The 26,761-nt window shown below is 44.0% G+C and overlaps 1 protein-coding gene across 1 annotated transcript in view; it reads right to left on the bottom strand.

Annotated features, from left to right (window-relative positions):
• Window positions 1-2,955: 2,955 nt before the first annotated feature.
• C7H2orf73 (chromosome 7 C2orf73 homolog) overlaps window positions 2,956-26,761 on the bottom strand; it is a 40,739-nt gene continuing 16,933 nt past the window's right edge. Inside the window, exons 4-6 of the mRNA XM_056853397.1 lie at window positions 25,836-25,951; window positions 22,952-23,290; window positions 2,956-3,318 (exon numbers count right to left, since the gene is read on the bottom strand). Coding sequence (XP_056709375.1) covers window positions 2,956-3,318; window positions 22,952-23,290; window positions 25,836-25,951 — 818 coding nt within the window. The remainder of the gene's footprint in view (window positions 3,319-22,951; window positions 23,291-25,835; window positions 25,952-26,761) is intronic.

Below are 26,761 nucleotides of genomic sequence, written 5' to 3'. Positions count from 1 at the left end.
CAGTTGTTACTGGCAGGGGGTGGGGGGAAGTGGCACTACTGCAGTTCAGTGAAGATGTGGATTTTATTTTAAATGACAAAATTGAGAAGATCCATTATGGAATTGCTGGAATTTAATATTTGAGTTAAGTATTCCAAACTTCCCCACCCACCCCCAACAAAAATATTCTACTTTTTAAAATCCTGATTTGGACTGAGAACAATTGTAGAAACATCAGCATTTTCTACAGTATGTAAAATGAAATATTGTCCACTCAAAGATTCAATACTAGAAACAGAATGTGGATTGTGACCAGAACTAGGTTGGCCGTATCACCCGTGGGACTCCTTTTGCAGAAAGAATCTATGTAGACTCCTTCTCTAACAAAAACTCCCTCATAAAAACAAGAAATATTTTAACAAAATGAACCAGCATAGTATAGCAGTTAGAGAATCAGACTAGGGTTTGAGAGACCCAACTTCAAATCATCATTCTGCTCTGGAAATTTGCTGGGTGACCTTGGGCCAGTCACAAACACGCAGCCTAACCTATCTCACAGGGTGGTGGTTGTGAGGACAAAATGACGGAAAGGAGACTGATGTGAGAAGCTTTAGTTGTCCATTGAGAAGAAAAGTGGGGTATAAATGAAGTAAATAAGTAAATAAATAAATATATATTTTTAAAATTTTTTAATAGAAACATTGAAAGGATAAAGCCTTTCGTTCAGCTAGCACAAGTAGAAAGTATATATAAAAGTATATATGTATATATAAGAAACTTATACATGACCAAGGTTCATATGATTATGCCAGGGACCATTATGGTGGATTTCTGGCTGTCCCAGTGGAATTAGAGCTGCATGAACTGTCGTGTTATTGGATAAGATGCCAGAACAATTTATGTACCTTTTATTTTTAACATCATCATGTAATGCTTGCCAAGAGTTTAGAAGACCAGTGAGGGTGTAGGATTCTTTCCACTAAGATGATAAAGACAGGCTCCCCCATAACTGCTAAAGTGCCATATGCGCTATCTACTTGATGTATATCAGTTTTGTATTGGTCACAACATTTCACCAAAGAATTTCCACTGATTCCCACAGCGACCACAGTAGTGTTTGAAGAGATGATGCAAATCTGCAAATACATTCTGTGTCCACATGGCAATGATTTTCTGTGCTCCTTCCATTGCTATTGCAAATGCAGCATGTAGTTTCCCCAACGCTTTTCTTGCCTCTGTGGGTCCCCCCACCCATTGCCACTACATGGTTTTTAAAAAATTGATAATTGACAGATCACTATGGGGGTGGGGGTGGTAGCTGTGGTATGTGACACAAGGAAAATGGTGCTAATGTGGGCCTTATTCACACAACATGCAAAGACGACTTGATTGCAGGCTTTCCCAAAAGACCGTATCAAATCAGGTTTGGGAAACATCTCAGCAAAGCAGGAAAAACACAGAAATTAGACAATTAGGGGATGCAGAAAACTCAGCTAAAGCCAAAGCACAACCCTCATGTGGAAAGAACCACACACTAAACACTCATCAGGAGCAACAGCCACTCAAGGTTCTCAGGCTAAAGCAGCCAAGCTGAAAACCTAGAGATGCTGCCTACTGTTTTAAGTGACACTGAGATATAATTTAGTTGCTGTATCACTTGCTTTAGGGAGGGAAGGCGGCATACTATAGCCCAATCTTGTGAGATCTCGGAAGCTAAGCAGGATCAGTACTTGGTAGGGAGACCACCAGGGAAGACTCTACGGAGGAAGGTAATGACAAGCCACCTCTGCTTCCCACTTGCCATGAAAGCCCCTTGCTTGGGTCGCCATAAGTCAACTGTGACTTGATGGCACTTTACACACACACATCTCTTGCTTTGTTCCTCCATTGGTTCCTTGGCTTCTCTTCCTCCTCCACTTGCCATATAAAGAAAAATAGGGCTCTTATCTTTCACATGGGGATACTAATTTTCACGTCCAGTAGACAGAAGATGCAGTACTTTAGCAGTTGTGGGGAAGCCTCCCTTTATCACCTTAGCTGAAGGAATCCTACACCCTCATTGTTCTTCTGCACTCTTGGCAACCATTACACCATGGTGTTAACATGGGGATAATAATAGTTGAGCTAATGGTTTTAATCATGGAAATGGCATGGCAAGAAAGAGTTAACTCACCTGTTCCATGGCAAGGCTTCTCAATTCATCTTGCTTCCACCCCTTTAAAGACTAACAGTGTAATCCTAAAGAGAGTTATTCGAGTCTAAACCCACTGAAATAAATGGGTTTAGACTGGAGTAACTTTCCTTGGAATTGCAGTTTGTTAGCCAAATTGCTCAGTTATGAATATTTATATGGGGAATTAGCAAATTAATAACTGGCAAATGACATAACTGCAGGATCTAACCTGTGTCTACCAGAGTCCATTCCGTGTTTCAAATAATAAGGCAGAAGCAATGGTTTTGCTTTTAAAAGGTTTACTTAATAATATATATACACACACACACAATTACATATACACAACACACATTCAGAGCCTATGGAATAAAGGTGGTAAAATAGAGACGTTCACCAATGTGGCAGTTTCCCTTTGAAGAGGGGCAATACTTCACCTGATCCTGTAGAGGGGGCGTCCAAGGTTCCGTGCAGCTAAAGGAGGGGAAAGGGGTAGGGATTCCCGTGGCTTAACCAGCGAGGCTGGACAGCTGGGTGGTCTGGCTTTGCTATGCAGACCAACAGAATAACAGCAAGTGTGGGAGGGAGAGAGAGAGCTAGTTTATGGATGAGAGCGACCCTAGTTATACTCTTTTTGGGGTGGGGGATGATAGGATTATCCCTTTGTGGTTCCCATGGTGAACAAAAGGTGAATTAAACCTTAATGGTCGGCTGCTAAGGTGTGACAGAGGGGCAATTGAGACAGGCTAACTAAAACCTATGGCTTGCGCAATTCCTGGAGGGTCAGGAGACGATAGCTGATGAGTTTATCTGGCTAGATACAAAGGCGCGAACAGCTGCGCCGGGCGAGTCACTTTCGCAATGCCGGAGGAGCAATCTTTTATTGCTGATATCAGGAAGGCTTCCGATGGGTCGCTAATCATGCAGATGGTTAGGTGGGTGCTGGCTACGTGTCTGGTTGTTCCTTGCGAAATGGCTTCTACTGGACACTCGAACGGGGTCACAGGAAAATGGATTCCCTCTGATTCACTCGGAGGGGCTGTCCTGCCCGTGGTTCCTTCATGCCTGTTTTGTGGGACAGTGTGGGAGCCCTTTCCATGGCGTTTGGGGCTTGCTGCACGTCTGGGACGGAGGCTACACATAGCTTCTGGGGTTGCCATGTATCCAGTCTGGGAGATGGCAAGCATGGGGTAACAAGTTACCCGAATCTTCAGTGTAACATGCAATTCTGAGCGACTGGTTTATGAGATACTATACCAGCCATTGCATTTCTCCTAAAATGGAATTTAGAGCAAATTTTGGGCTTCCATACCAGCATAATCCTTGTTTGTCAGCCCTAGCACAAACTGCATCTGGGAATCCTAAAGCATCCCTCTGTGTCTCAGGATGATGACCCTGTCCATATATTGGTGGCCAGTGGAGCATGGAAGCATCTCCTCTCACTGGCACAGAGTGGTGAATCAGACATCCACCATGGCAGTGTAGGTTTTGAAAGAATATTTCAGATGTTAATGTACCCCTGGCACCCAACTTGGGAATCACTTGTCTAGAATCCTTGAGAAATGATCTAATGGTTCTACGAAATCATCCCTTGCCTGTAGCAGAATTACACCACTGACTAAATTGCCCTGTTAGTTTGGAATCTGATATCTTTACTCAACTCTGTTTTTAATCTGATTATTATTAATCTCTTCCAGCAACTACATCCTCTGTTATTTTTAATCTGCAAGTGAAAGCAGTTGATAAGGGGGAAATTGGAAATAATTTGACAAATAAACATAGATACATACTTGGGTGGGGTCCCTAAGCTCTAAATAAAAACTTTCCTTTTGGAAAGAACTGGGTTATATATAAATACTGTTTCTTTTTCCCCCCCGGGAGAAAGAAATAGGTGTGTCTGCTGCATTTTAAAATTCCCCTTCGACAAAGAATCCAGTCAGGACCAGACGAAAGAATCATGTCTGGCATGTCAACTCCTTTAGCTCCACTAAGGGGAAAAAAATCCTTATCTTCCCTTTTAACAGTATAAAATCAGACATATATGCTGGTTTTCTCTCTCATACATTTCAGTGACCGCTAATATCACAGCAAAGACCATAACCAGGGTTTCATCGTAAGATGTGCTTTAATAAGCCGAGAACTGTAATTTATGTTTCTCATTTGAATCTGAGGGGCAGTGAAGAGTCTAGCTTTCTAAACAGAGGCCAAGTAATTAAAAAGCTTGATTGTATCACAGGCAGAAAACCAGTGTTTTTAAACCTGAGCAGACTAATTTCATTTAGGCTACAATGGAGGAAAAGTTCAGGTGAAGAAGTACCACAGAGCAGCGGGGGAGGGGAACTGGCACTAGAGACACTGTCTGGGAATGTTCCCTCCACACTGGTCCGGCTCAAGGTCACAGACCCAAGGCAGTCTGAAGCATTTCTTGCTTCCAGTTCAATGCAGCTATTTCTGGGCAACGAGTGTTGGCAAGCAGGATGTTGTTCTGCAGATGCAAAGGGGTGTAGTGACTCCCCTTTTGGTCCTGCCACCCAAATGCATCTATCAGCAAGCAACAGAAAAGTGATGACCACAGCCTTTTATGCATGGTCTGTTTCTGCTGGATCTGCGGCTCTCTAACTTCACAGTATTTGCAGTCGTATTCTCAAAACACTATGCACAGGGGCTTTCCCCAGCCCGAAGAAATTTCAGGAGTACCTTGTGATCAGTGATGCATCCCCAGCAAAAATGTGCAGCCTTTGAGTCCCTCCCCCTTGAAAACGCTGCTTTGTAATTGGCTGTAGTGTATATTTTTTTAATACGTCACCAGCCCCTGCCAGCCCCGCAGAGGGATTATTTCATTTTAACTGAACCGAGTGGCCATTTTACAGCCAAAGTAGAGAAGGGTCCGGACAAACACTCTCCCCCAACCAATTTGTTTCTGCCTACCTTAATGCAGAGGTCACAAGAACATAAAAACACTCACACGGTCATTTCCATCGTTCCATTGGTAATCTTGCACTCACAAATGGGGGAAAAGGCCTATAAGAGGACACTTATAAGAAGAGGGCAGGAAATCAGACCAACTCTGTTCCATCCCCAAGTTCTGAAAACACTGCCTGTGAAACTGACCAAGAGGTGCAGGGGGGAATCAGCTGGGCTCTGTTCCATCCCAGAGGTCTGAAAACACTTGCTGTGAAACTGACCAGAGGAGGCGGGGAAATGCGAGGGGAGAGCGAAGTTACTAAAGGTCTGAAAAATCATGCATAATTCCAGTTAAGCCCCGAAGCGACGCAAACTACCCATGCATAAAAGACCCATGTGTTACATCTGTTTTCTGTCACTATGTCTCTATGAATGAGCAGCAAACATCTTGAGAATTGGCATGGACCACATAGGGCTTGTGGTTGTCATGATGGAATACTTGCAAGCTCTTGCATCTGAAAGTGTCCTTAGTGTTGAAAATTACTTTTATTTAGTTTTAACACACAGCATAATCACAGAGGGGCCATTTCCCCAAAACTATTTTAATATGCAAGCGAAACACAATGCATTTGAATCCTCCACCATGGAAAAATAAACTCAGAAAGCTAGCAAGTAAGGAAGATACTACTCCCTTCAACTTGTCCTAGCATTATTATCTTTTCCACTGAAGCTTGTCTTCTCATGATGTGACCAAGCTATAAAATGAGATGGATTGATTCAACAAATTAAGCCATGGCCTTCAGTTTGCAAGACCTGAGCAAATTTGTTAATGATAGGAGATTTTGGAAGTTATTAATTCATAGGGTTGCTATAAGTTGGAAGTTTCAGAGGGTAGCCATGTTGGTCTGCAGTAGAAGAGCTAGATTTTAGTCCAGTAGCACCATAGAGATCAAGATTTTTGGGGTGTAAGCTTTTGATAGTCAAAGCTCTGGTGAAGGGACTTTGACTCTCGACAACTTAGACCCCCAAAATCCTGTAATCTTGTAAAGTGCTACTGGACTCAAATTTAGCTGTAGGTTAGAAGCAACCTGATGGCACATAAAACACACAAGGAAGATAGCTAGAAGTTGAAGAGCTTGGCTGTACTTTCATCTCATGAAAAATAGGCCAGGTTCTAAGGGAGTTAGAATTCTGAAACTCCTGGAGACAGGGAGAGATTGCTTGAGGAAATCATAGGCAAACACATGGAGGCAAGCGCTGCTGGCTGGTTCTCCCCCTTGTTGATCTTACCTTACTTTCTCTCTTGTTTAGCCTCTAATTATCCATAGGAATTAAAGAAGCATGGACAATTAGCTGCTAAAGAAGAAATAATCAGAGATAAGAAAGACAGTCACCAGCTCCTGCTTCCCTGTGTGTTTGCAGGGACGCTTCATGTCCGAATTAGACATTCCATAGAAGATCCTTGATTAATATCTCCAGCTTTTCTATTAAAAATGAAATGATAATTTGCAGTTTCCCATGGTTGTTTCGAGAGTCAGGGAAATGGTGCTGTGTTGGTGGTGTTTAATTTTTTTCCTGTCATGCTGTTTCTCCTATTTAAATCACACACACCCTTTTCTCTTGTGGAGCTAATTTAAGATTGGGGGGATTAACACTAGGATAATGGCATAGATGGAAAGGTTAACCTCCCCTTTCTCCAGAGCTATTTCCATGATCGTCAAAGCAGCCATGTGGGGCTACTAATTAGGGGTTTTAAAAGGGATGATGGTGGACCTGATGACAAATGTTTAGTTGGGTCCTGAGAACTGTCATCAGCCACAGTGTGGCTTCACATGTGGCTACTTTTGGTATGGTGACAAATAATCCACTGTTAACTCATTTTCAAATGTTATCATGCATTTGGTTGGTTCCAAAGATATTTTTAAATATGTGATCATGCATGTGATCATGTCTGAGTCAGCCATGTCAGATCACATGTGACAAGCAGAACTTTCTTATTGTTTGACATCACTTTGAACGCAACAGAGGCCATTCACACTTTTTGCTCCTTTAATCAAGTGATATGAAATAACTACGAGTTATAATGTGAAATGTGTGAATTAGTTCTTAGGGACTGACCTGGGGACCTAGGAAGCCCCAATGCATACTTAATTTACATTCAGACTGTGCCTGGCTAGAGCAGACAAAACACAAAAGTCAGATTCAATTATGGCTATTGGGTAGGTCTTTAGAGTGGACAGTTGCCTCCAAGGATTGCTTGTTGTGACCCACTGACAAAGGAGACTGCAGACTATTGAGATTCCACACAAACAAGGTAAGGAGGTGCAGAAAAGAGCAACCAAAATGGTCAGGGGGTTAGAGCAACTGCCCTATGAGGAGCGGTTAAAACACTTAGGACTGTTTAGCTTGGAAAGAAGGCGGTTAAGGGGAGACATGATAGAGGTCTATAAAATTATGCATGGTATGGAGAGAGGGACAGGGAGAAGCTTTTCTCCCTCTCTCATAATACTAGAACATGGGGTCATCTGCTGAAGCTGGATGGTGACAGATTCAAAACAGATAAAAGGAAGTATTTCTTCACACACCACATAGTTAAATTGTGGAACTCCCTGCCCCAGGATGTGGTGATGGCTTGAGTGGACATGTTAATGGAGGAGAGGGGTATTCATGGCTACTAGTCAAAATGGATACTAGTCATGATGCATACCTATTCTCTCCAGGATCAGAGAAGCATGCCTATTATGTTAGGTGCTGTGGAACACAGGCAGGACAACGCTGCTGCAGTTGTCTTGTTTGTGGGCTTCCTAGAGGCACCTGGTTGGCCACTGTGTGAACAGACTGCTGGACTTGATGGACCTTGGTTTGATCCAGCATGGCCTTTCTTATGTTCTTAAAATGGCTCAGTTCCCAGGTAGACAAAGACAAGGAGTTTACAGTATCCAGACATTACAGTGGTATTGTACAGATGGACTGACTTATCTGCTAGCAGGTAGCAAAAGAGGCTTGTGCTTCCAGTGGAAAGCCAGCACCATGAAGTTGGCAAGAAAGAGGCGGGCCTCCTTATCCGGTGGCAAGGCAGTATCTTATCAGTCATATGGCAATGAATAGAATTAATCTTGTCTTATAGGATTCACAAGAGGGAAGGAGGCATTGTATAGCCTGATCTCATCAGGTCTTGGAAACTAAACAGGATCAATACTTGGATGGGAGACCTCCAAGGAAGACTCTGCAAAGGAAAGCAATGGCAAACCACCTCTGCTTCTCACATGCATTGAAAGCCCCTTCTTGGGATTACCATAAATCTGTTGTGATTTGACAGCACTTATGTATGTAAATGTAAGGTGCACATGGTGACTAAACTGCCATGTCCATTGATGAATTGTTTCAACTATTAGTGACTATCTCTGTTAATAATGTGGCTAACTGGACTCTGGATTTTTGTAAATTGTGATTTCCACCTGTTGGAACTCAGTAACTTTGCCACTGCCAGCTTGATCAAAGCGGTAATTCCTATACATACTGGAGGTAATATATACCTCTAGGCCCTAATCCAAGGTCCTCAATAGGGTAATGAAGTGGCATTATTTTTGTGAATGTTAACAGGGTTTGAGTCAGGGCTATGAATATGTAGAACCATATTAACTTGAAATTCAAAACTACTGTTTTAAAAAGAGGAAATTGCCTACTGGGGAATCATCAAACTAGAGGAGAGATAACTGGTCGTATAACTGCTAGCAAATATTGGAAGGGGAATAGCTAAATTCTCACCTTGGGCTGCCAATCTCCAGGTGAGGGCTGGAGTTCTGCCAGAATTACGACTGATCTCCATACTACAGAGTTCAGTTCCCCTGAAGAAAATGGAGGATGGATCCTATGGCATCTTATGCCTGCTGAGCTCTTCTTCTCCCCAAACCCCAGCCTCACCAGGTTCTGGCCTCAAATCTCCAGGAATTTTCAGAGCTGGAGTTGGCAACCCTACCTCTTCCAGGGGCATTCCTGTAGTACTTAGCACTCCCAACAGTTTTCATGTGAACAGAGATATGGTTATTTCACATTACGACATAGATCCTTATAGTAGGGGTAGAGATGGGCTGCCAGCTGTCTGCTGGCGATGGGACACCCCCCCACCCCCTGGCATTTTTGCCCAGTTCTGCTCAGCTAAGCAGAAGTAAAATGGTGGGTGAAATGGGGGTGCTCAATCAGTGTCCCTGGGATGACAATGCCACTTCTGTTGCAGCCCAGAAAAGATGTCATCGCATCAGGTGATGCTGTAGCATGCCCCCCAAACTCTATGGTTCAACCATGTTTGGGGTGGATGCTAGAGTGTAACAGCCGGCACAATGATGCCACTTCCAGGTTGTGCCAGAAATGACATTATCATGCCAGGGACACCAGTCATGTGCCCCCCCATATATCTTTACGTCCCCTATCTCCAGTTGGTTTCCAGGCCTTGTCTGGCAACGCTAGGCACAGATAGGGCGGCCAGCCAACACCTGGTGATCATTGGGAGCTGGGGGGTGCCATCAGCAAATGGCATTATGTCAATTCCAGGGAAAACCTGTAAGTGACATCACTCACATTTACCATAGAGTTTCCAGTGAAGTGACATTGCTTCCAGTTTTCCCTTGAAAGTGATGTAATGCTGTTGTTCTGACAGTAGAGTTGCCAACTTCCAGGTACTAGCGGAGATCTCCTGCTATTACAACTGATCTCCAACCGATAGAGATCAGTTCATCTGGAGAAAATGGCCGCTTTGGCAATTAGACTCTATGTCATTGAAGCCCCTCCCCTCCCCAAACCCCACCTTCCTCAGGCTATGCCCCCAAAACACTGGCTCTAGCAAATTATACCATAGTGAAATTTAAAAGCTACTACCTACCTACATAGTGATATTCTTGCCTTTATGAAATGTTTGCTCATAACTGATGGGTCAATTGACTGGTGTGCCAACCCTAGGTACACTGCAAGCATGGTAAGCAGGCTGTTTTCTTAGTGTGGTAACCACCATATTGTGTAGAAGTATTTGGGGGGGGAATGTTTTGATGAACAACTGCAAAATATGCTTGTTACGAAATGGCTATAACCACATCTAGATATTAATTAATTTGCTTTACATAGTTAATAAAGTGTAGTGTCAGACTTGGGAGACCGAGGTTCACATCTACTCAAGTCATGAAACTGTCTGGGTGACCTTGGGCCAATCATTATCTCTCAACATAACCAAAGGGTTGGCTAATAGAACAGGAGAGGGGCAGTCTATATCTGCCACCCTGAGCTCATTGGAAGACGGGTGGAAGGCAAATGTTATAAGGAAGAAAAATGTATTTTATTATATATAAATCTGTTAGAATGTAACAGTATCATAATAATAAGTATTAATAGAGATTATAATTCAGTCCAGAAATAAAAATATAATAAAGAGGTAGAAACTCAAATGTACATATAGAACCTAAGTTCATAAGAGAAAATCATTCTATTAGGTAATTAATCTCCATCCTTGTACCCCAACCAGATGCCCGTTGTTTAATAGTTTGGGAATTGCTGAATTCATGGACTCTTGGGTATTCAGATACCCTGGTAACTTGGCTTCAGATGCATTGATAGCATTGCATTAGGTAGACCAATGGCTGATTTGGCATTAGGCAATTCTTGAGAACTGACTTGAACAGCAGTTATAGTCAATGAGTGTGTTTAATTAGAAGAATCCTGTTGAATTTTCAAGCTTTGGGGAGCCAGAAAACAATTGCAGCTGATGTTGGCAAAGGTACAAGAAATGAGTTGGATCAACTTCTTTTTTTAGATTTCTTGTATAGAGTAGATATCTAGCTGTAACCAATACTGTATCCCAAATAAGGGATGGGCAAGATGTCAGAGGAGTGATGTGAGGAAGTTGACAGCATGAGCATGACTTTGTGAAGCAGAAAGTTGGATTCCAGCCACGGGACACCAAATCCACCTCTGCTTCTGGCAGGCTTCAGTTGGTCTCTCTTGGGTTCCCGGTCTCCACCCAGGATGGAACCCTGCCTGCAGCTTCTTTCCATAACAACACAATCCCCTGTTTTGATGAACCAAAGCCCCCACAAGGGGAAAGGCATTAGAGGAAGCCACACCTTACTTCATCTCCTCTCTTTTCTCCACACTTGTTGCCAAGCTGCAGTTGAAAACGAAGAGGGCAAGAACCGGGAGGAGGCTGTAGGCCTGCTGGCGCCAGGCAGCCTCTGTGTTTCTGTGTATTTGTGTGCTCTGTCTCTGGCCACTGGTTCGCAGAACAGCCAGTCCTTGTCATTCAGGGAGCAGCTGCTGCCCAGAGCAGGGAAGGAAGTTTCTTTTTATTCCTTGAAGCACTTTTTGTTGTTGAAGAAGAATTAGCAGCAGGAGGCCGCATTCAAACTGGAATTAGATGTCTCAAACTTCATCTTTAGTTAGTCTTCTAAGGGGGAGAAAGGGCTTAAGCTCAGATTAATCTGTTTTTCCACTTTCTGCCAGCACTGGCTTTATTGTTTCCTCTGCCCAAGGTGAAAAGCAGGTGCATCAGACCCAGATCATGTGTATTTATGGGTGAGGGAAAGGTGGTCTGTAGCCAGCAGAACAAGCAGCGTCTACTGACTGCTCAGATCAGTATCACTGGACCCATTCAGGTCTATTGTGTGTAAAAGTCTTCCTTACAAGATAGGCTAGGCCCCATCAGTTTTTTCCTTTAGTTTGAATGGGACAGTGACGGCTATGAATGCTATGAACCTGACCCCTGCATGAGAAACTGGCACCAGCCCTAAGTTTCCTTTTAAATTAAGTTCTGCATGAACTCTTGGCAAAAATGGCCTTCCTCTTCAGTAGGTGTTCCGAAGGCTCAGCTGAAACACTTGAGGTGTTGGTATTGAGTAATCAGCAAGTAAGCTGAGTTTTAAAGAGGTCAGCATTGTCAAGAATGAGAGCTTTGGATAGCTGGATGGAGATAAAAAGGGCGGTGTCAGAAGTGCACTTAGAACCAAAGAATGAAAGAAAAGGATGTGGACAGAGTCGAATGGGTACAGAGAAGAGCTACGAGGATGATCAGGGGCCTGGAGACCAAGCCCTACAAGGAAAGGCTGAAGGAGTTGGGAATGTTCAGTCTGGAGAAGAGGAGGTTGAGGGGGACATGATTGGTTTCTTTAAGTATTTGAAGGGCTGTCACTTAGAGGAGGGCAGGGAGCTGTTCCTCTTGGCAGCAGAGGTTAGGACTCGCAATAATGGGTTTAAATTGCAGGTGGAAAGGTACTGGCTGGATATTACAGGGGAAATTATAGTAAGAATTTTCAACAGTGGAATCACCACCAAGGGAGGTGGTGAGCTCCCCCTCACTGGCAATCTTTAATCAGAGGTTGGACAAACACTTGTCAGGGATGCTCTAGGCTGATCCCGCATGAAGCAGGGGGTTGGACTAGATGGCCTGTATGGCCCCTTCCAAATCTATGATTCTAAAAAAGGGATGACACTAAATGTTCCAAAGAACAGATTGGCAAGCTTCCACCATGCGCACCACATAAGGCCAAATGCAGTAGTGGTGGTCCACCAGGGGCTGGGTAAGCCTTTTGTTTTTGTAGTCCCAACCAGGTGACCAAAGCTGGAGCATTACAAAGACCTTCAATGGTCTCCATACATGGCTGGTGAACCACAGCCAGCTTGTTGAGTCACAACTTGTGTTGTCTGATTTATTACCCATAGTAATCTAAGACGACACTTCAGTATGAGGAACCCAAGCTAAAGAGGTCTATATACTAATGAATATTGGGGAGCAACCACAGGGGGCCCTCTAATCTTTATACCCCTGCTTATGGGCTTTCCAGGGGACACCTGGTTGGCCCTGGGGGAAGCAGGATGCTGACCGGATGAACCACTGATGAGATGCGGGAGGGCTCCTGTTAAATTCTTATGACTGGCGGGATGTGAACCTGCGTAAATTCTCTCTGCTTTGTGATTCCAGTGAAATTTTGATGGGCAGCAACATCCTCCACATGCTGAGGTGTAGATTATGCATTTTGCCCAATTCACTGGGTCTGTTCAAGAGGAAGTGAGCCAGGAGACACCTCCGCTTTTGTTAGATACAAGAACCATTCCTCTGCCATGAGAGTCAAAAGACACCAGGCCTATGCATTGGCGCTTGTGGCAAATCACGTCACCGCTAATTGCCTCTGCTCCGGACTCCTTCGTGATCCTCGCCTTGCCGCAAGGTTGATCAGCCAATTAGTTCCCATGTAGCTGCTTGGTAACCTAGGAGATCTGAAAGTTGCAAAAATAGTTCTGTTTTTTCTTCTACACTGAGAAGGCTTTTTGGTATTGTATCTTACTGAAGAGAAAACTCTGGATAGCTGGTGCATTTTTGAAGCTGCAGGGATGCTAATTTGGATCAGTTTTTCTGGGGTGATTTTTATTTCAGCCAGGAAGACTTTACAGAACGAAGGAGAGGACAAAGTGGACTTAACAGCCCTCCTGTTGCATGCCATTTCAATGTGACAGAATTGGTTGAGGTATTTATCATGTTTCAGGCTTTTTTTAGATCCTCTTAGCTCTATGCCCATGTCAGCCGTATTAACAGATAGAGGCGGGGAGACAGGTTGCTTCCACACACAACTCTTGCTCTGTGCCCCCCCCTCACAGAACAGCAACTGATTGTCTTGCAATCATCCACCTTCCAAATTATCCCCCAAGTCTGCCGCAAGGTTTCCCAAGCCTGCTTTGGTACAGTTTTTTTGGGATAATCACACCCAAAGCAGGTTTGGGCTCTATGTGGACAGGAAGGTGTGGATTTCCATACATCTCCACTCACATCGGATGCCATTTCATCCCTATTTCTCGTACTGCCGGCCAAACCCCCCCCCCCCACTGGTAAACTTTATGCTGTTTTTAAGAAAATAGTACTGCCAAGAAAAAAAACCAAACAGACACAGGGTGTCTGTTGTGGGGAGGGGAGAGATGATGAAGAAGAAGAGTTGGTTTTTATATGACAATTTTCTCTACTTTTTTAAAGGAGAATCAACCCAGTTTACAATCGCCTTCCCTTCCCCTCCCCACAACAGACACCCTGTGAGGTAGGTGGGGCTGAGAGAGTTCTGAGAGAACTGTGACTAGCCCAAGGTCACCCAACTAGCTTCATGTGTAGGAGTGGGGAAACCAACCCGGCTCACCAGATTAGAGTCCGCCACTCATGTGGAGGAGTGGGGAATCAAACCTAGTTCTCCAGATTAGAGTCCACCACTCCTAACCACTGCACCACACTCGCTGGATGAGGAGAAACATGGAGAAAATCCCTGGGCAGAGATACTGTTGCCACTGTGAATGCCTTTGCATGTGCAGCAGCAATTAGAGTGAAACATGGCATCATCCCCATGTGGAAACAAGGATAGACATACTCAAGTTTGCCCCTTTGAAAAAAATGGGGACAATTGTGCTGTCCAGGACAAGAAAGGAAAAGAGCACAAGTGCTGCATATGTATCCCCACATTTAGCTGACAACAAGGCTGCTCTCGGCCTCTGGAAATGTTAATAAACAAATAAATAAATAATGAAATGAAAAGCTTTCAAAGCTCAAAGAAGAGTGTGGAGTTATAATAGTCACACAGAGGCTGTTCTGGCGCCAAGGTGTTTCATGAAGCAGTGGTAACGTTTGAAAGCTGCTGACTGCCTCACGGAGCCCCAGGACTGTCACAAAGTAATGGTTAAGAGATTGATAGTGGGCTGTTGGGATCGTGTGACCCCTCCCCTGCACATGTGACCTCCTCTCGCCTTTCTTGGACTTAGCCATGACGAGTACAAACAAGGGTTCCTTCTTGACCAGTATTTGGTAGCCAACTTCTGATCCAGCAAGGGAAAGTTAAAGGAAATCCATGGATGAGACCTGTGTTTTTGGAGAGGGAGTGAGTGTACAACTCCATGCTCTCGATTTTTAAATTATAGATCAAGTTTGCACAGGGTCCATGGCTGAGGTACTCTTATGGTGAGGCTCCATGTAGTTAGGTTGTACCCTGTGGTAACCAGCAATGTTGATGCTTCTGGTAAGTGATTTTTAGCAGTCTTTGCATGGGGGTCATATAACATTAGACTCAGCCTTCATTCTCTAAGATGGTATAGGCGCAGTGGCTCAGTGGTAGAGCATCTTCTTGGCATGCAGAAGATACCAAATTCAGTCTCTCCAGTTAAGAGTATCAGGCAGCAGCTGATGTGAAAGATTTTGATGTGATGTGCAGCAGGTGATGTGAAAGACCTGGGACTTTGATGGACCAATGGTCTGATTCAGTAGAAGGCAGCTTCATATGTTCCTTCACAGATTTCTGATGGGACTGTAAACTCCATCTACAAGTGATAACATTCCTGCTATTATTTCTGGAGGAAATCCCCTGTCCTTGCCCAGGAACTGTTCACTTTCTGTCATTTTGCTTCTGATTTACCCATTTAACATATAAATAAATTAGAGGTTGAAGTGAACTCAGGGGGAGATATTTGTCCATGACAGCAAATGATGTAAGCAGCAGGCCCTAAACCTGCCCTACTCAATCTAAAATGTTGAGGAAGTAGACGTAGACACCTTTTTGGCTTTTGTGGTGGGGGTGTTCTTAGGGAGTACCTAAGAACCTAAGTGCATTGCATAAGAGTATGTGTTGCAGTATGACCAAGTAAGGCCTGCTCTCCTAAGTAAGGTGGGAGGCAGGCCACTTAAGCCTCTCCCATTGACCTGTGAGGACATAATGCCCCCTTTAATCTCCTCATAGATGCTTTGAAGAATTTTTAGTTCACAGATCAATGACCCAGCCAAAGAGTTTGTGTAGCTGCTTTCTGAGGTAATGCCTCTTATCCAGGATCCTGAACAATGCTTTTGAAATGTTACAAAAAGTCACTGCACATATTGGAGAGAAATGTGTCGATTTCTGGCAGCTAGTGCTGGGGAGTCATGGGGTTTATTATTCAGTGTGAATGACCCTTATAAATGCCACGGGTTTCAAAGGATTTCACCATGGTTCGGAGGGCTTCTGGTGAGAAACTACAAAATCATACAAAATAGTAGTAACAAAGGCTCAAAGAAATTGCAAGACATGTATTGCAGTATACATATAACGAGCAAAAACCGAAGTGGTGATAATATAACACAAAACCACAACAGTGACAAGACTGCTGAAGAGATATCGAAACGGGATACTAGCCAGCAAACTTGTCGCTGTCGCGGTTTTGTGTTAAATAATCAACACTTTAGGTTTTGCTCATTATAGGAGTACTGCAATACATGTTTCACAATTTCTTTGTTACTACTATTTTGTATAATTTCATAGTAGCTACGAGTTGTTGGATAAACACCTTGCAACCTCTGTCGCTGTGCACATTTTTTCCTGTCTTGTAACAGAGGTTTCTCCCCCCTTCTTCTTTTTTTCTGGCAAGAAACACCAATGGCTGCCTAGATCTGATGTTATTTGATCAAATGTTCCACAGTTAGAGACTCAGTAACTAGGGTGTCTGCATTAGGGAGCAGTTATGAAATAAGGGGTATTGCCTCACGTTCTGTACGTATATAGAGTAGGCATAGACCAGAATGGCCAACAGATGGCCCAAGCAAGGCCAGCATTAGCATACCTGAAGGGAGGGACGCTGCCAGGGCTTTTGATGGGCCCCCCTGGCTTCTACTTATCAGCAGATTATTCCCAGCTTAAAGACTGGGTCTACAAATTTGATGCCCTGATGGACAGAACACAGATTCTGAAATCAGGAACTGTTCCTTGGTTTAAACTTTTCAAAACTGACCATCTTAGAGCTTCTTATTTAAATAAGATAGGTACAGATTTCTTGTATATAGCCAAAGGCCATTACAATCAAGTACAAGCTTCTTATTTAGCCAACATACCCAATCCAAAGTTTAGAGCAGCCTTTACATCCCTACGGTTTCAAACAATGCCAACAGCTGTATTGACTGGGTGTTATTGCCGAATTCCCAAAGATCAATGTTTTTGCACGTGGAACGTCTATTCTGGAGGACTTCTACCACTACTTATTTGAATGCCCTCTATATGTGGGACCCAGGGCTAAATTTCTTGCTAGGTTGGTTTCTGGCCTAAACACTTGTCCTGGTGCTGAGAAATTAGTATTTTTGTTAAAAGACTCTGATGGGTTTGTTTCTTATAGAACCTCCCTGTATGCTCTGGCGGCAAAGAAAATAAGGTCTAATATGTTTGCTAAGAGAGCTGATCAAGTTGATTTTAATGGTTGCTAAGTCTCATTGGCCGATTGGGACACCACCACATATTTTAGCGATTATTGCTCTGTATCCATCAATTTAGCCTCAGTTTTATTATGTATATTTATTATCAATCTAGCAATTTTTAACCTAGTATTTTCCTTTTATTATGTATTTGTGGTAGTGTTGACATGTTTGTAATGGCCTAAGGCTATATGCAAATAAAACAATTCATTCATTCATTGCTTCTGCTTCCCTGCCTGTGCACCTGTCCTCACTTACAGGCCTCCTGCCACCCATGCTCCCAGCTGCATGGATTGCCTTGGCCTGTTGGGCAGGTGTTGTGCATGTGGCTGGGAGCATGTGAAATAAGAGGGCTCACAAATGAGCAGATGGGGAAGAATGCACAGATGGGTTGTGAGAAAGGGGCACATTGTTACCCAAATCCCTGGAAGCTACACTGCGAATTTGGTGACTCTACCTCGAAAAATGCCCCCTAGGAGAATTTTTTAAAGACATACTTTTCACAGTCTGTAATGGCCGCTTCCTCTCCAAAGAGTCATGGGAAAACTCAGTTTCCCATGAATGCTTGCAATGAGCCTGCACAACCTTTGATTTGAGCCAGTAATGAAAATCTTCTCTCTGTGTGCGCTTAATTCTTCTTAACTTGGCTAAGTGAATGGCTTCCATATGGTGAATTTCCCATTCCTGGTAGCTGCCAGCACTGGCATGAAAGCGGAAGAACTTGTGATTGGTGGCATCTCAGCAGTGACATGGAAGAGCCATCAGGTGGGGGTTGATTCCTGCTTCTACTAATAGAGGTGATTTGTAGAGGTAACAGTCCTTTCCATGGACCCTCAGTGGTGTGGGAACTGGTGTAGCATGGCTTGTTTCTGTATTGCTCAGAAAAATTATAAGCCCTTGAATCCAGGGGAAGAGCCTACATTGGAATGAACAAGATCTGTGGTATAGGCTCTGCTTACAAAGCTGTTGGCTTTTGACATGGCCAAGGAATTCAAAGGAGCTGCACCATGAAAGGGGCTCTAATCTAACATGGAACATAAGAACATAAGAAAAGCCATGCTGAATCAGACCAAGGCCCATCAAGTCCAGCAATCTGTTCACACAGTGGCCAACCAGGTGCCTCTAGGAAGCCCACAAACAAGTGCAGCAGCATCCTGCCTATATTTCACAGTACCTAATATAATGGGTTTGCTCCTATGATACTGTAGAGAATAGGTAAGCATCATGACTAGTATTCATTTTGACTAGTAGCCATGAATAGCCCTCTCCTCCATGAACATGTCCAATCCTCTATTAAAGCCTTCCAAGTTGGCAGCCATCACCACATCCTGGGGCAGAGAGTTCCACAATTTAACTATGCGTTGTGTGAAGAAATACTTCCTGTTATCTGTTTTGAATCTCTCACCCTCTGCTACACTCTCATCTGATGAAGTGGACTCTAGCCCATAAAAGATTATGCTTCAATAAAGCCTTTCAGGTATCACAAGATTCTTTTTTTTGTTCTTGCTGGAATACACAGCTACCTTGCTGGAATTTCCAAGGTTCTTGTGATGAATTGGCATCAGCCAGAAGACTGATCAGTGCCAGATCTTTCTTGGCTCCTTTCCTCCACCCCTATCCTTCTAAAAGTTTCCATGCTGAAGGCCCAGGCTAATATGCCATACTGGTTAGTGTGTCAGGCAAGGAGCTGGAACAACTGGGCTCAAATCTCTTCTGGGCTATGGAGGCTTAGCAAATGACCATGAGCCCATCAGAGTCTCTCAGCTTAACCCCCCCCCCACACACACACACATACACCAGGTTGTTGTTGTAGTGGAAGAATAGAAAACTGAGCCACTTTGGGTCCTGATTAGGGAGAAAGATATCAATTGAAATAAGCATAATAATAAGATTTTAAGCCAGGATGCCTTGTTTTCTTTGTAGTTTATAGTAGCACTAAGATTCCTCTCTTCTGTGTGCTTTGGATGACTTTTGCTTCTACCAGTCTGTATTCTGTGTATGGCTGAGCCTTGTCTGACAGGCCTGTCTGCACAGTCAGAAAATGTATGTTGCAAGCACATTTCATTCTGCAGGATATTCTTGCTAACGGCCACTCCCATTGCCACTGTATTGCAAAATATCACTGCCTGTTGTAATGACCATAGTAATTCCTTCTCTCCTTCACATAGTAATTCCTGGCTGAGACACACGAGGCTGCCAGGAGGAAAGTCCTGGAAAGCAGTCAGAAATAAAATCAGTGAAATACTTAAATGCTTCGATAAGTTCAAAGGACCCTGCCCGCTGTGTCTCTGCATGAGTCACTCCTCCTCAGTCTTCACTGATGGTGTGTAATCCTGACAAATCTCCACTACGGACATGGTTGGAGCTTTCACTTACTCCCAAAGCAAAGACACAACAGAACTGTACACAGCATGTTATAACCTCGCCTGCTTCTATGCAAGAGGCATGTGTATAAGAAATATATAGTAGTTATATACTATTTATTTATTTAAATATTTGTTTCCCATTTTTTCTCCCAAAAGGGACCCAAAGCAGTTGTATGAATTCGCTGGCATTGTATGCATCTGGGATGATACCACCTGGCACATAAAGAAATCAGAGATCTTTATTTCCTTTTCCAGGTTGAGCAGGAGATTCTCCAATTTGATATTTCAGTGCAAAATATCACAGCTGCGAATACATGCAAACCCCCCCTCCCAAAGCCAACTGTGAGAACCCTTTCACTGCAAGAGCCCTTGTCCTTGATAAACAGGAGAGAGCTCCATGTGGGGGAAATTCCATAATCATGTAATACCGAGACTCTGTCATAATCGTGTGGTATAACCCGATGAAATATTTATGCTGCTGTTTTCTCATCTCCCACAGTGTTCTTGTTCAGTTCATTGGAGAGCTGGTAATTGTGGGTCCAAAGTTTCAGTGTATGTGTGTGCAAATTGCCATCAATTTGTAGCCGACTTCTGGCGACCCTGCAACGTTTTCAAGCAAGAGACCAACAGAGTTGGTTTGCCATTGCCTTCCTCTGCATAGTGACCCTGGAATTCCTTGGTGGTCTCCCATCCAATTACTAACCAGGGCCAAATTTGCTTAGCTTCCAAGATGTGACAAAATTGAGCTAGCCTGGGCCATCCAGGTCAGGTACCTGCATGTGCTCAAAAACCTCTCCAGACAAAGCCAACTTCCCTCCCTCTCTATGCCCCAGTTCAGATCCTGCTTGGTTTGACCCACAAGAGAAAGGAGGAGGAGGAAATCCCCAAATATCAGAGTGGGTACACATGAATACAGGAAGCTGCCTTATATTGAATCAGACCCTTGGTCCATCTAAGTCAGTATTGTCTACTCAGACTGGCAGCAGCTTTCCAGGGTCTCAGGCAGAGGTCTTTCACATCACCTACTTGCCTAGTCCCTTTAACTGGAGATGCCAAAGATTGAACCTGGGACCTTCTGCATGTCAAGCAGATGCTCTGCCACTGAGCCACAACCCCTCCCCATTTTGAGGGCTCTCTCTTCAAGAGGTAGAGGGAATATATTGTGTCAACCAGATCCAAAAGCTCCAAGAGAACTAGTATTTGGGAGACAGTGAATGTCACTTGGGAAAGCAACCCAAGGCTAAAATGCAAGTGGGGTAGTGGTCCTTAAGTATTGTAGAATCCATTGCTTTCATCCTGCCACAATTGCTGATCACCTTAAACTTGTTCTTAGTTTCTCATTTTAGTACATCCCTCTTCAGCTTCTGACCTTAGTTTGGCATTGTGCTTCCCTCTGTTAAAGAGCGTGTTTGCTTTTGAGGGCTTTCTCTTCAAGAGGTCCTTGAACATTGGATAAAACAGCCTTTCGGCAAAGGACCCCCTCTAGCGTTAGATGTTGACTCAGCTCTGGAGGAGTCTATTCTGGCCTGTGATTAACTGGAAAAATTAATTACATAAACCAGCATGCTGAAATAAAAGGAGTTTAAAAGACACCATGTGACAGGATAACTCAGCTTATGCAGCTGCATCTGTTTGTCAGAGGGGGAAAAAGAAGCAAATATTTGTGGGCCCTCAGGCACAGGATCTCTGGGGTCCTATCACAGCCCCCTTCCTCTCTAATATTTCTGGGTCCACCAATAAATACTGACCAAATGGGTCAAAATAAATATGAAGAGCAACTATGTTGTTGGTACAGCAGCCTGTAAGCCCTATTCTAGAATAAAGGATATGTGTGATCTCCAGGCAAGTCCAAAACTTAACAATTCCTTAACACTGAAAAATTTAAGGGACTAGCTCTAAACGGTAAGGTTCCCTCAACCCCCAACATTGGCATTTGCAGGATCCAACCCTAGGCTTGTACTGGGTGAACTGCTGGCTGATAAGAATTCCCTGCCGGAAGAGGTGGAGATGGCAACTAGCTTAAGTGGAGAGTTCATGGAGAGAGATCTATAAGTGACTTTTACTCATGATAGCTAAACAGAACCTCCATGTTAAGTATGCCTCTGAATATACAGTGCATAAACCACAGGTTAATGGTTGTTGCCCTTCCAGCTTTCTTGTTAGTTTTTTGGAGGCTATCCACCATCCGAAACAGAACGTTGGGCTGGAAAGATTGGACCAGCAAGACTCTTTCTTATGTGTAAAGTGCCGTCAAGTCACAGCTGACTTATGGCGACCCCTCATGGGGTTTTCAAGGCAAGAGACTAACAGAGGTGGTTTGCCGCATAGCAACCCTGGTATTCCTTGGTGGTCTCCCATCCAAATACTAACCAGGGCTGACCCTGCTTAGCTTCCGAGATCTGACGAGATTGGGCTATACCATGCTGCCTTCCTATCCAAAACTCTTTCTCACTTAAGGGCTTATCTAGTAGAAAAAATATGGAAGATACTAGGTTTCAAATAAAAGGCATGACATTAGAAATCTATATAAGTACTTTAAAACTAAGCTGCATTCCTGACCTGAGATTAATACCATTCAAAGTTCCAGGAAAATGTTACAGCAACAGTGAAGGTTACTATAAAGGTGTCCTTCCTGACTGTGTCAAGCAGTGGAACATAACTTGCATTCTTACAGACTGGAGCAAATTGTCCCTTTTAACTGTCCTTATTTCCTACTGAAACAACAATAGCCTCTATCACAGGATGACACCAGATCAGTCAAAAATCATATTTCTTACACCTACGTGCAACCATCTGCAGTTCTTTTTACAAGCTCAGAATGTATTACTTTTAACGATATCAGACAGTAACTCAAAAGCATAATTACTTTAAAAACAACAACCAGAAACAGTTAAACGTTAGGGAAACAACATGTTTACTTTCATTCCTGACATTATTGTTTAACAATCAGTCCATACTAAACAAAACACCCTTCTCCCTTGCAAATGAGGAACCCAGATAATTTTGCCTAGGCACATGAGTGAAAAATCCAACTGCACCACTGGACAAACATAAAAGATTCATCGTTTTTATGAGCCTCTCATTTTCTGGAGGCATCAAAGCACGCTGCAGCTGTTGTTATGTAAAGGCAGAGTGTCTTGCCTTGAACAATTTGCTGGTGTCAGTTAGTGTTTGGCGTTACTAGCATTACACCAGGCCAGCTCCCCCTCACTTGGACAGCCCTTCTAGGCCATCTGAATTTCTACTGGAGATGGTTCCGCTGTAGGCAGAGGAGGTAAGCGGTCTTGCGATTCAGAGAGGGAAGTCTCTCCTCACTGGACGAGAAGGTGCCTCTCCAGCTGGACAGCTCAGATCCCCTTTGTTTTCCTGAGAAATCCCTACACTCTTCTGCCCCTTCTCAGGGGCGCTGGGGTCTGCCTTGGCTCTCTCGCCAATGTCTGTTTTTGATAAGCCAGTGTCGGAATCTGGTGTCTCCTGGGAATCCGGCAAGCTCAGGCAGGGTGAGGTCATACAGTTTTCCACTGAGTTTCCTTTCTCCGTTTGTGGCTGTTCCAACAGCACTGACCCTTGCGTGTTTGTCAGGGCTTCGGCTCCCTCAGGAACTGGCGTCCCCCTCGCTGGCTTTATCTCTTGCCACACAAAAGCACCCTGTCTCTAAAAAGGGGGGAAAGGTTGATGTTAACCAGGGGGATGTAAGTGGTGAGGAGTAGCAGCTGTAAGCTGAGTTCATTTGTTAGCTCAAGTGCTGGCACGGTGTCATTCTCTCTCCCCTCTGGCCAATGGAGAAACATTTTGATAGCGAGAAGCAGAAGAATGGCCGAGCCACCCGTTGTTCTGATTTGTGGAGTGGGGGAGGGGCAACGCTCACAAAGAAAGAACAACTTACATATTGCCCTCCCTGCCCCCACCCCCACCCTCCACCCCATATTCAGCGTCACAAGTGTTCCGGTACTTTGCAGTGTGTGACTTGCATATATTGCTGCTGGGCCAAGTCTATTCCCATTCAGTTTCAGTTCTCGCAACATGCGTTGCTATGGATACAGTTCTAAACCTTTGCTTTTTGCAGGCCAAAGAGATTTATGAACACTTTCCAAATGCCTTTTTGTCATTAAGGGTCACATGAGAATAACAGGATAACAATTTTTAAAAGGAGGGGAAGAGACCAAGAAACAGAAGGGGAAACCAGCAGAATGGGTGTGATAACAAGATCTGTTATTTAGAGATCCATTTCAAACTTTGCAGGACTTAGTGGGCAACTGAGCTAACTTGAATGGCTCTAATCTCACTTCTCCTGGCCTTTTATTGATTCTTCCCTTTTCATGGATCTCCCCTTCCCACTCTCATCACTTTTACCTCTCCCACATCTGTATCTTGTCGATCTCTTGTAGTTCGCAATCCTGCTCAACAAAACCAGCAACCATGTCATTTGGGGGTTCCAAGCGGTCTCTAACACAACACTGATGTTTAATAAGCATCTAGAAATAGTCACCTTTATCACTAGTTGTCAACATTCTGTCGCACTGGAGTGTGACAAAGAAACAGAACTCTGGATATGGCGAGGCAGATGAAAAGGCAGAATTATACAGGTAGGGTCAGGCTTGTTTTTAAAGAAAGAAGCAGATTTACTTCGTACCCCAATGGTGCACTCCATTACTTCCACCAAAGTAAAAGCATATTGGCGCTTTACAGTGCAATCCTAAACAGAGTTACACCCATTTGAGTCTGCCGAAGTCAATGTGCTTAGCAGGGTGTAACTCTGCTTAGGACTGCACAAAGTGGAAGGTTATGACTTGACTGTTCTGCCTGTCTGTGTTTTTATTTTTCTGGTCTTTTGCTGTCAGTCCTGTATTTGAATGGGATATGTATGTGGTCAGGTGTATATTTATTATGTCATATTAATTTCTGTTAACTATTAGGAGCCTGCATCAATGTTTTTGTATTCGTAGATACACATTTATTATTAAGATACGACATAAAATATCAACACTTTCTCTTTCTCTCATGACTGTTAACACATTTTCTTCTTTCCCCCAGAAGACACACTGTGGGAAAGCCTCTGACTATGCCTTGAGAGTCAGTGTGGTGTAGTGGTTAAGAGCAGTGGATTCTAATCTGAAGAACTGGGTTTGTTTCCACACTCCTACACATGAAGCCTGCTGGCTGATCTTGGGCTAGTCACAGTTCTCTCCGAACTCTCTCAGCTCCACCTACCTCTTCTTCTTCTTCACCGGGGTGTAGTGGTTTGGAGCGGTGGACTCTGATCTGGAGAACCAGGTTTGATTCCCCACTCCTCCATGTGAGCGGTGGATGCTAATCTGGTGAACCGGGTTGGTTTCCCCACTCCTACACAGGAAGCCAGCTGGGTGACCCTGGGCTAGTCACAGCTCTCTTAGAGCTCTCTCTGCCCCTTCCTACCTGTGTTTGTTGTGGGGAGGGGAAGGGATGGTGATTGTAAGCTGGTTTGATTCTTCCTTAAGTGGTAGAGAAAGTCAGCATATAAAAACCAACTCTTCTTCTTCATCATCATCTTCTTAAAATGTGGGAAGGCCCCCATAGGTTGGCTTAAAATTGCTCTGAGGACCAGATTCAGCCAACAAGGCTTGCACGGCACCGTTAACTGCACCAGTGCCTTGAGCTGGGATGGCAGCCCTTGCTCCCAGAGCAGTTTTTATCTATTGCCTTTTATCCCACCTTTCCTTGAAGGAGATCATGGTCTCCCACTCCTCTTCTCCACTGTATCCTCACAACAAGCCGGTGAAGTAGGGCAGTCTGAGACAAACTGACTGGCCCAAAGCTCACCCCAAGAGTTTCATGCCAGAAGGCAAGTTTGAACTCAGGTCTCCTTAGTGCCATGTTCTAACCACCGTTCCTATAATCCTTCTGTTTTCAGAAAGCAACATCAGTGTGCATGGCCCTTTGGGCACTGAAACTGCAGGGGTAGCCGTGCCGTGTCTGTAGACTCCGACTTTGTCCTGGGAGTCTTTGTTAAGGCAAGGAATAATAACTTGCCAAAATGCTTTACACCCTACCATGGCCAACAGGACAGCAGGTCAGATATTTATTCATACCTAGTACTGGCAATTCTAGCATGCTTAATCATGTTCCCTAGTGCTAGAACAATGTGCTGGAAACCTTTGGGTAAATTCATCCTTCTGGTTTCCTGCTGAGTGTTAATAGTACAGGATACACATTGCTTTACCTTCCCTTGGTAGGGGATGCAGGGAGTTGCTCTGGCATTATAGTGATGTTTGAAAGAGATCTTCTCTTGGAAAATGTTCGGAAGGCTGGTCAGCGTCTCAGGAAATGCAAGTGGAACTGGAATAGAAAACTGTCAAATTCACACTGGAAACCAGGGATGGGATCTGTTTGCACCACACCATAGACCTTGACCCAGATTTGCAGTGGGAAACCCACAGAGCCTGAAATGTGACATAGCAGGTTGGATGTTGGGGCTTCATGCTGAAGTCCCAGATTCAAATTCCTGCTTTGTCATAAATTTACAGCACACCCACAAACTAGTTACTCCCAATCAATTTACCCTACCTCAAAGGTTTCTTATTGTAATAATACTGCCCCAACAGACAAAGCACGAAAGGATGCTAAACAAATAAATACCAGAGGGCTGATTTGTTAGCTCGGAGGCATTGATATGAAGACCTGGGTTTAGATATAGGAAACCCAATTTCAGTTTTGGATTGGTACGGACTGTGCTCGCAGTCATTAGAGTTGGACAGATGCAGAAGCTCAGCCCTCCTAAAAGGGCCTACTTTTTGAGGGTCAATCTCAAAATCTTGTTCCTCATTGAGTGCATGACCTTGATACCTACAAGACATACATGCAGATACCCACCACAAAGATCCTCTGACAGTCCAGAATAAAATATACAGCTCGATATTAAATTGGGGGTGTGGGGTGGAAAAGGTAGGAATTCCCCTAGAGAGTCAGCATGGTGGAGCGGTTAAGAGTGGAGTGGTTAAGAGCAAAGGACTAATCTGGAGAACTGTGTTTGATTCCCCACTCCTCTACATGAGCAGCAGACTCTAATCTGGTGAACTGGGTTGGTTCCCCCACTCCTCCACATGAAAGCCTGCTAGGTGACCTTGGGCTAGTCACAGTTCTCTCTGA

The sequence above is a fragment of the Euleptes europaea genome, chromosome 7 (genome assembly GCF_029931775.1).
Source record: "Euleptes europaea isolate rEulEur1 chromosome 7, rEulEur1.hap1, whole genome shotgun sequence".
NCBI lineage: Eukaryota > Metazoa > Chordata > Lepidosauria > Squamata > Sphaerodactylidae > Euleptes > Euleptes europaea.
Note: the sequence above shows the minus strand (reverse complement) of the source record. Positions and strands in the feature narration are given on the sequence as shown.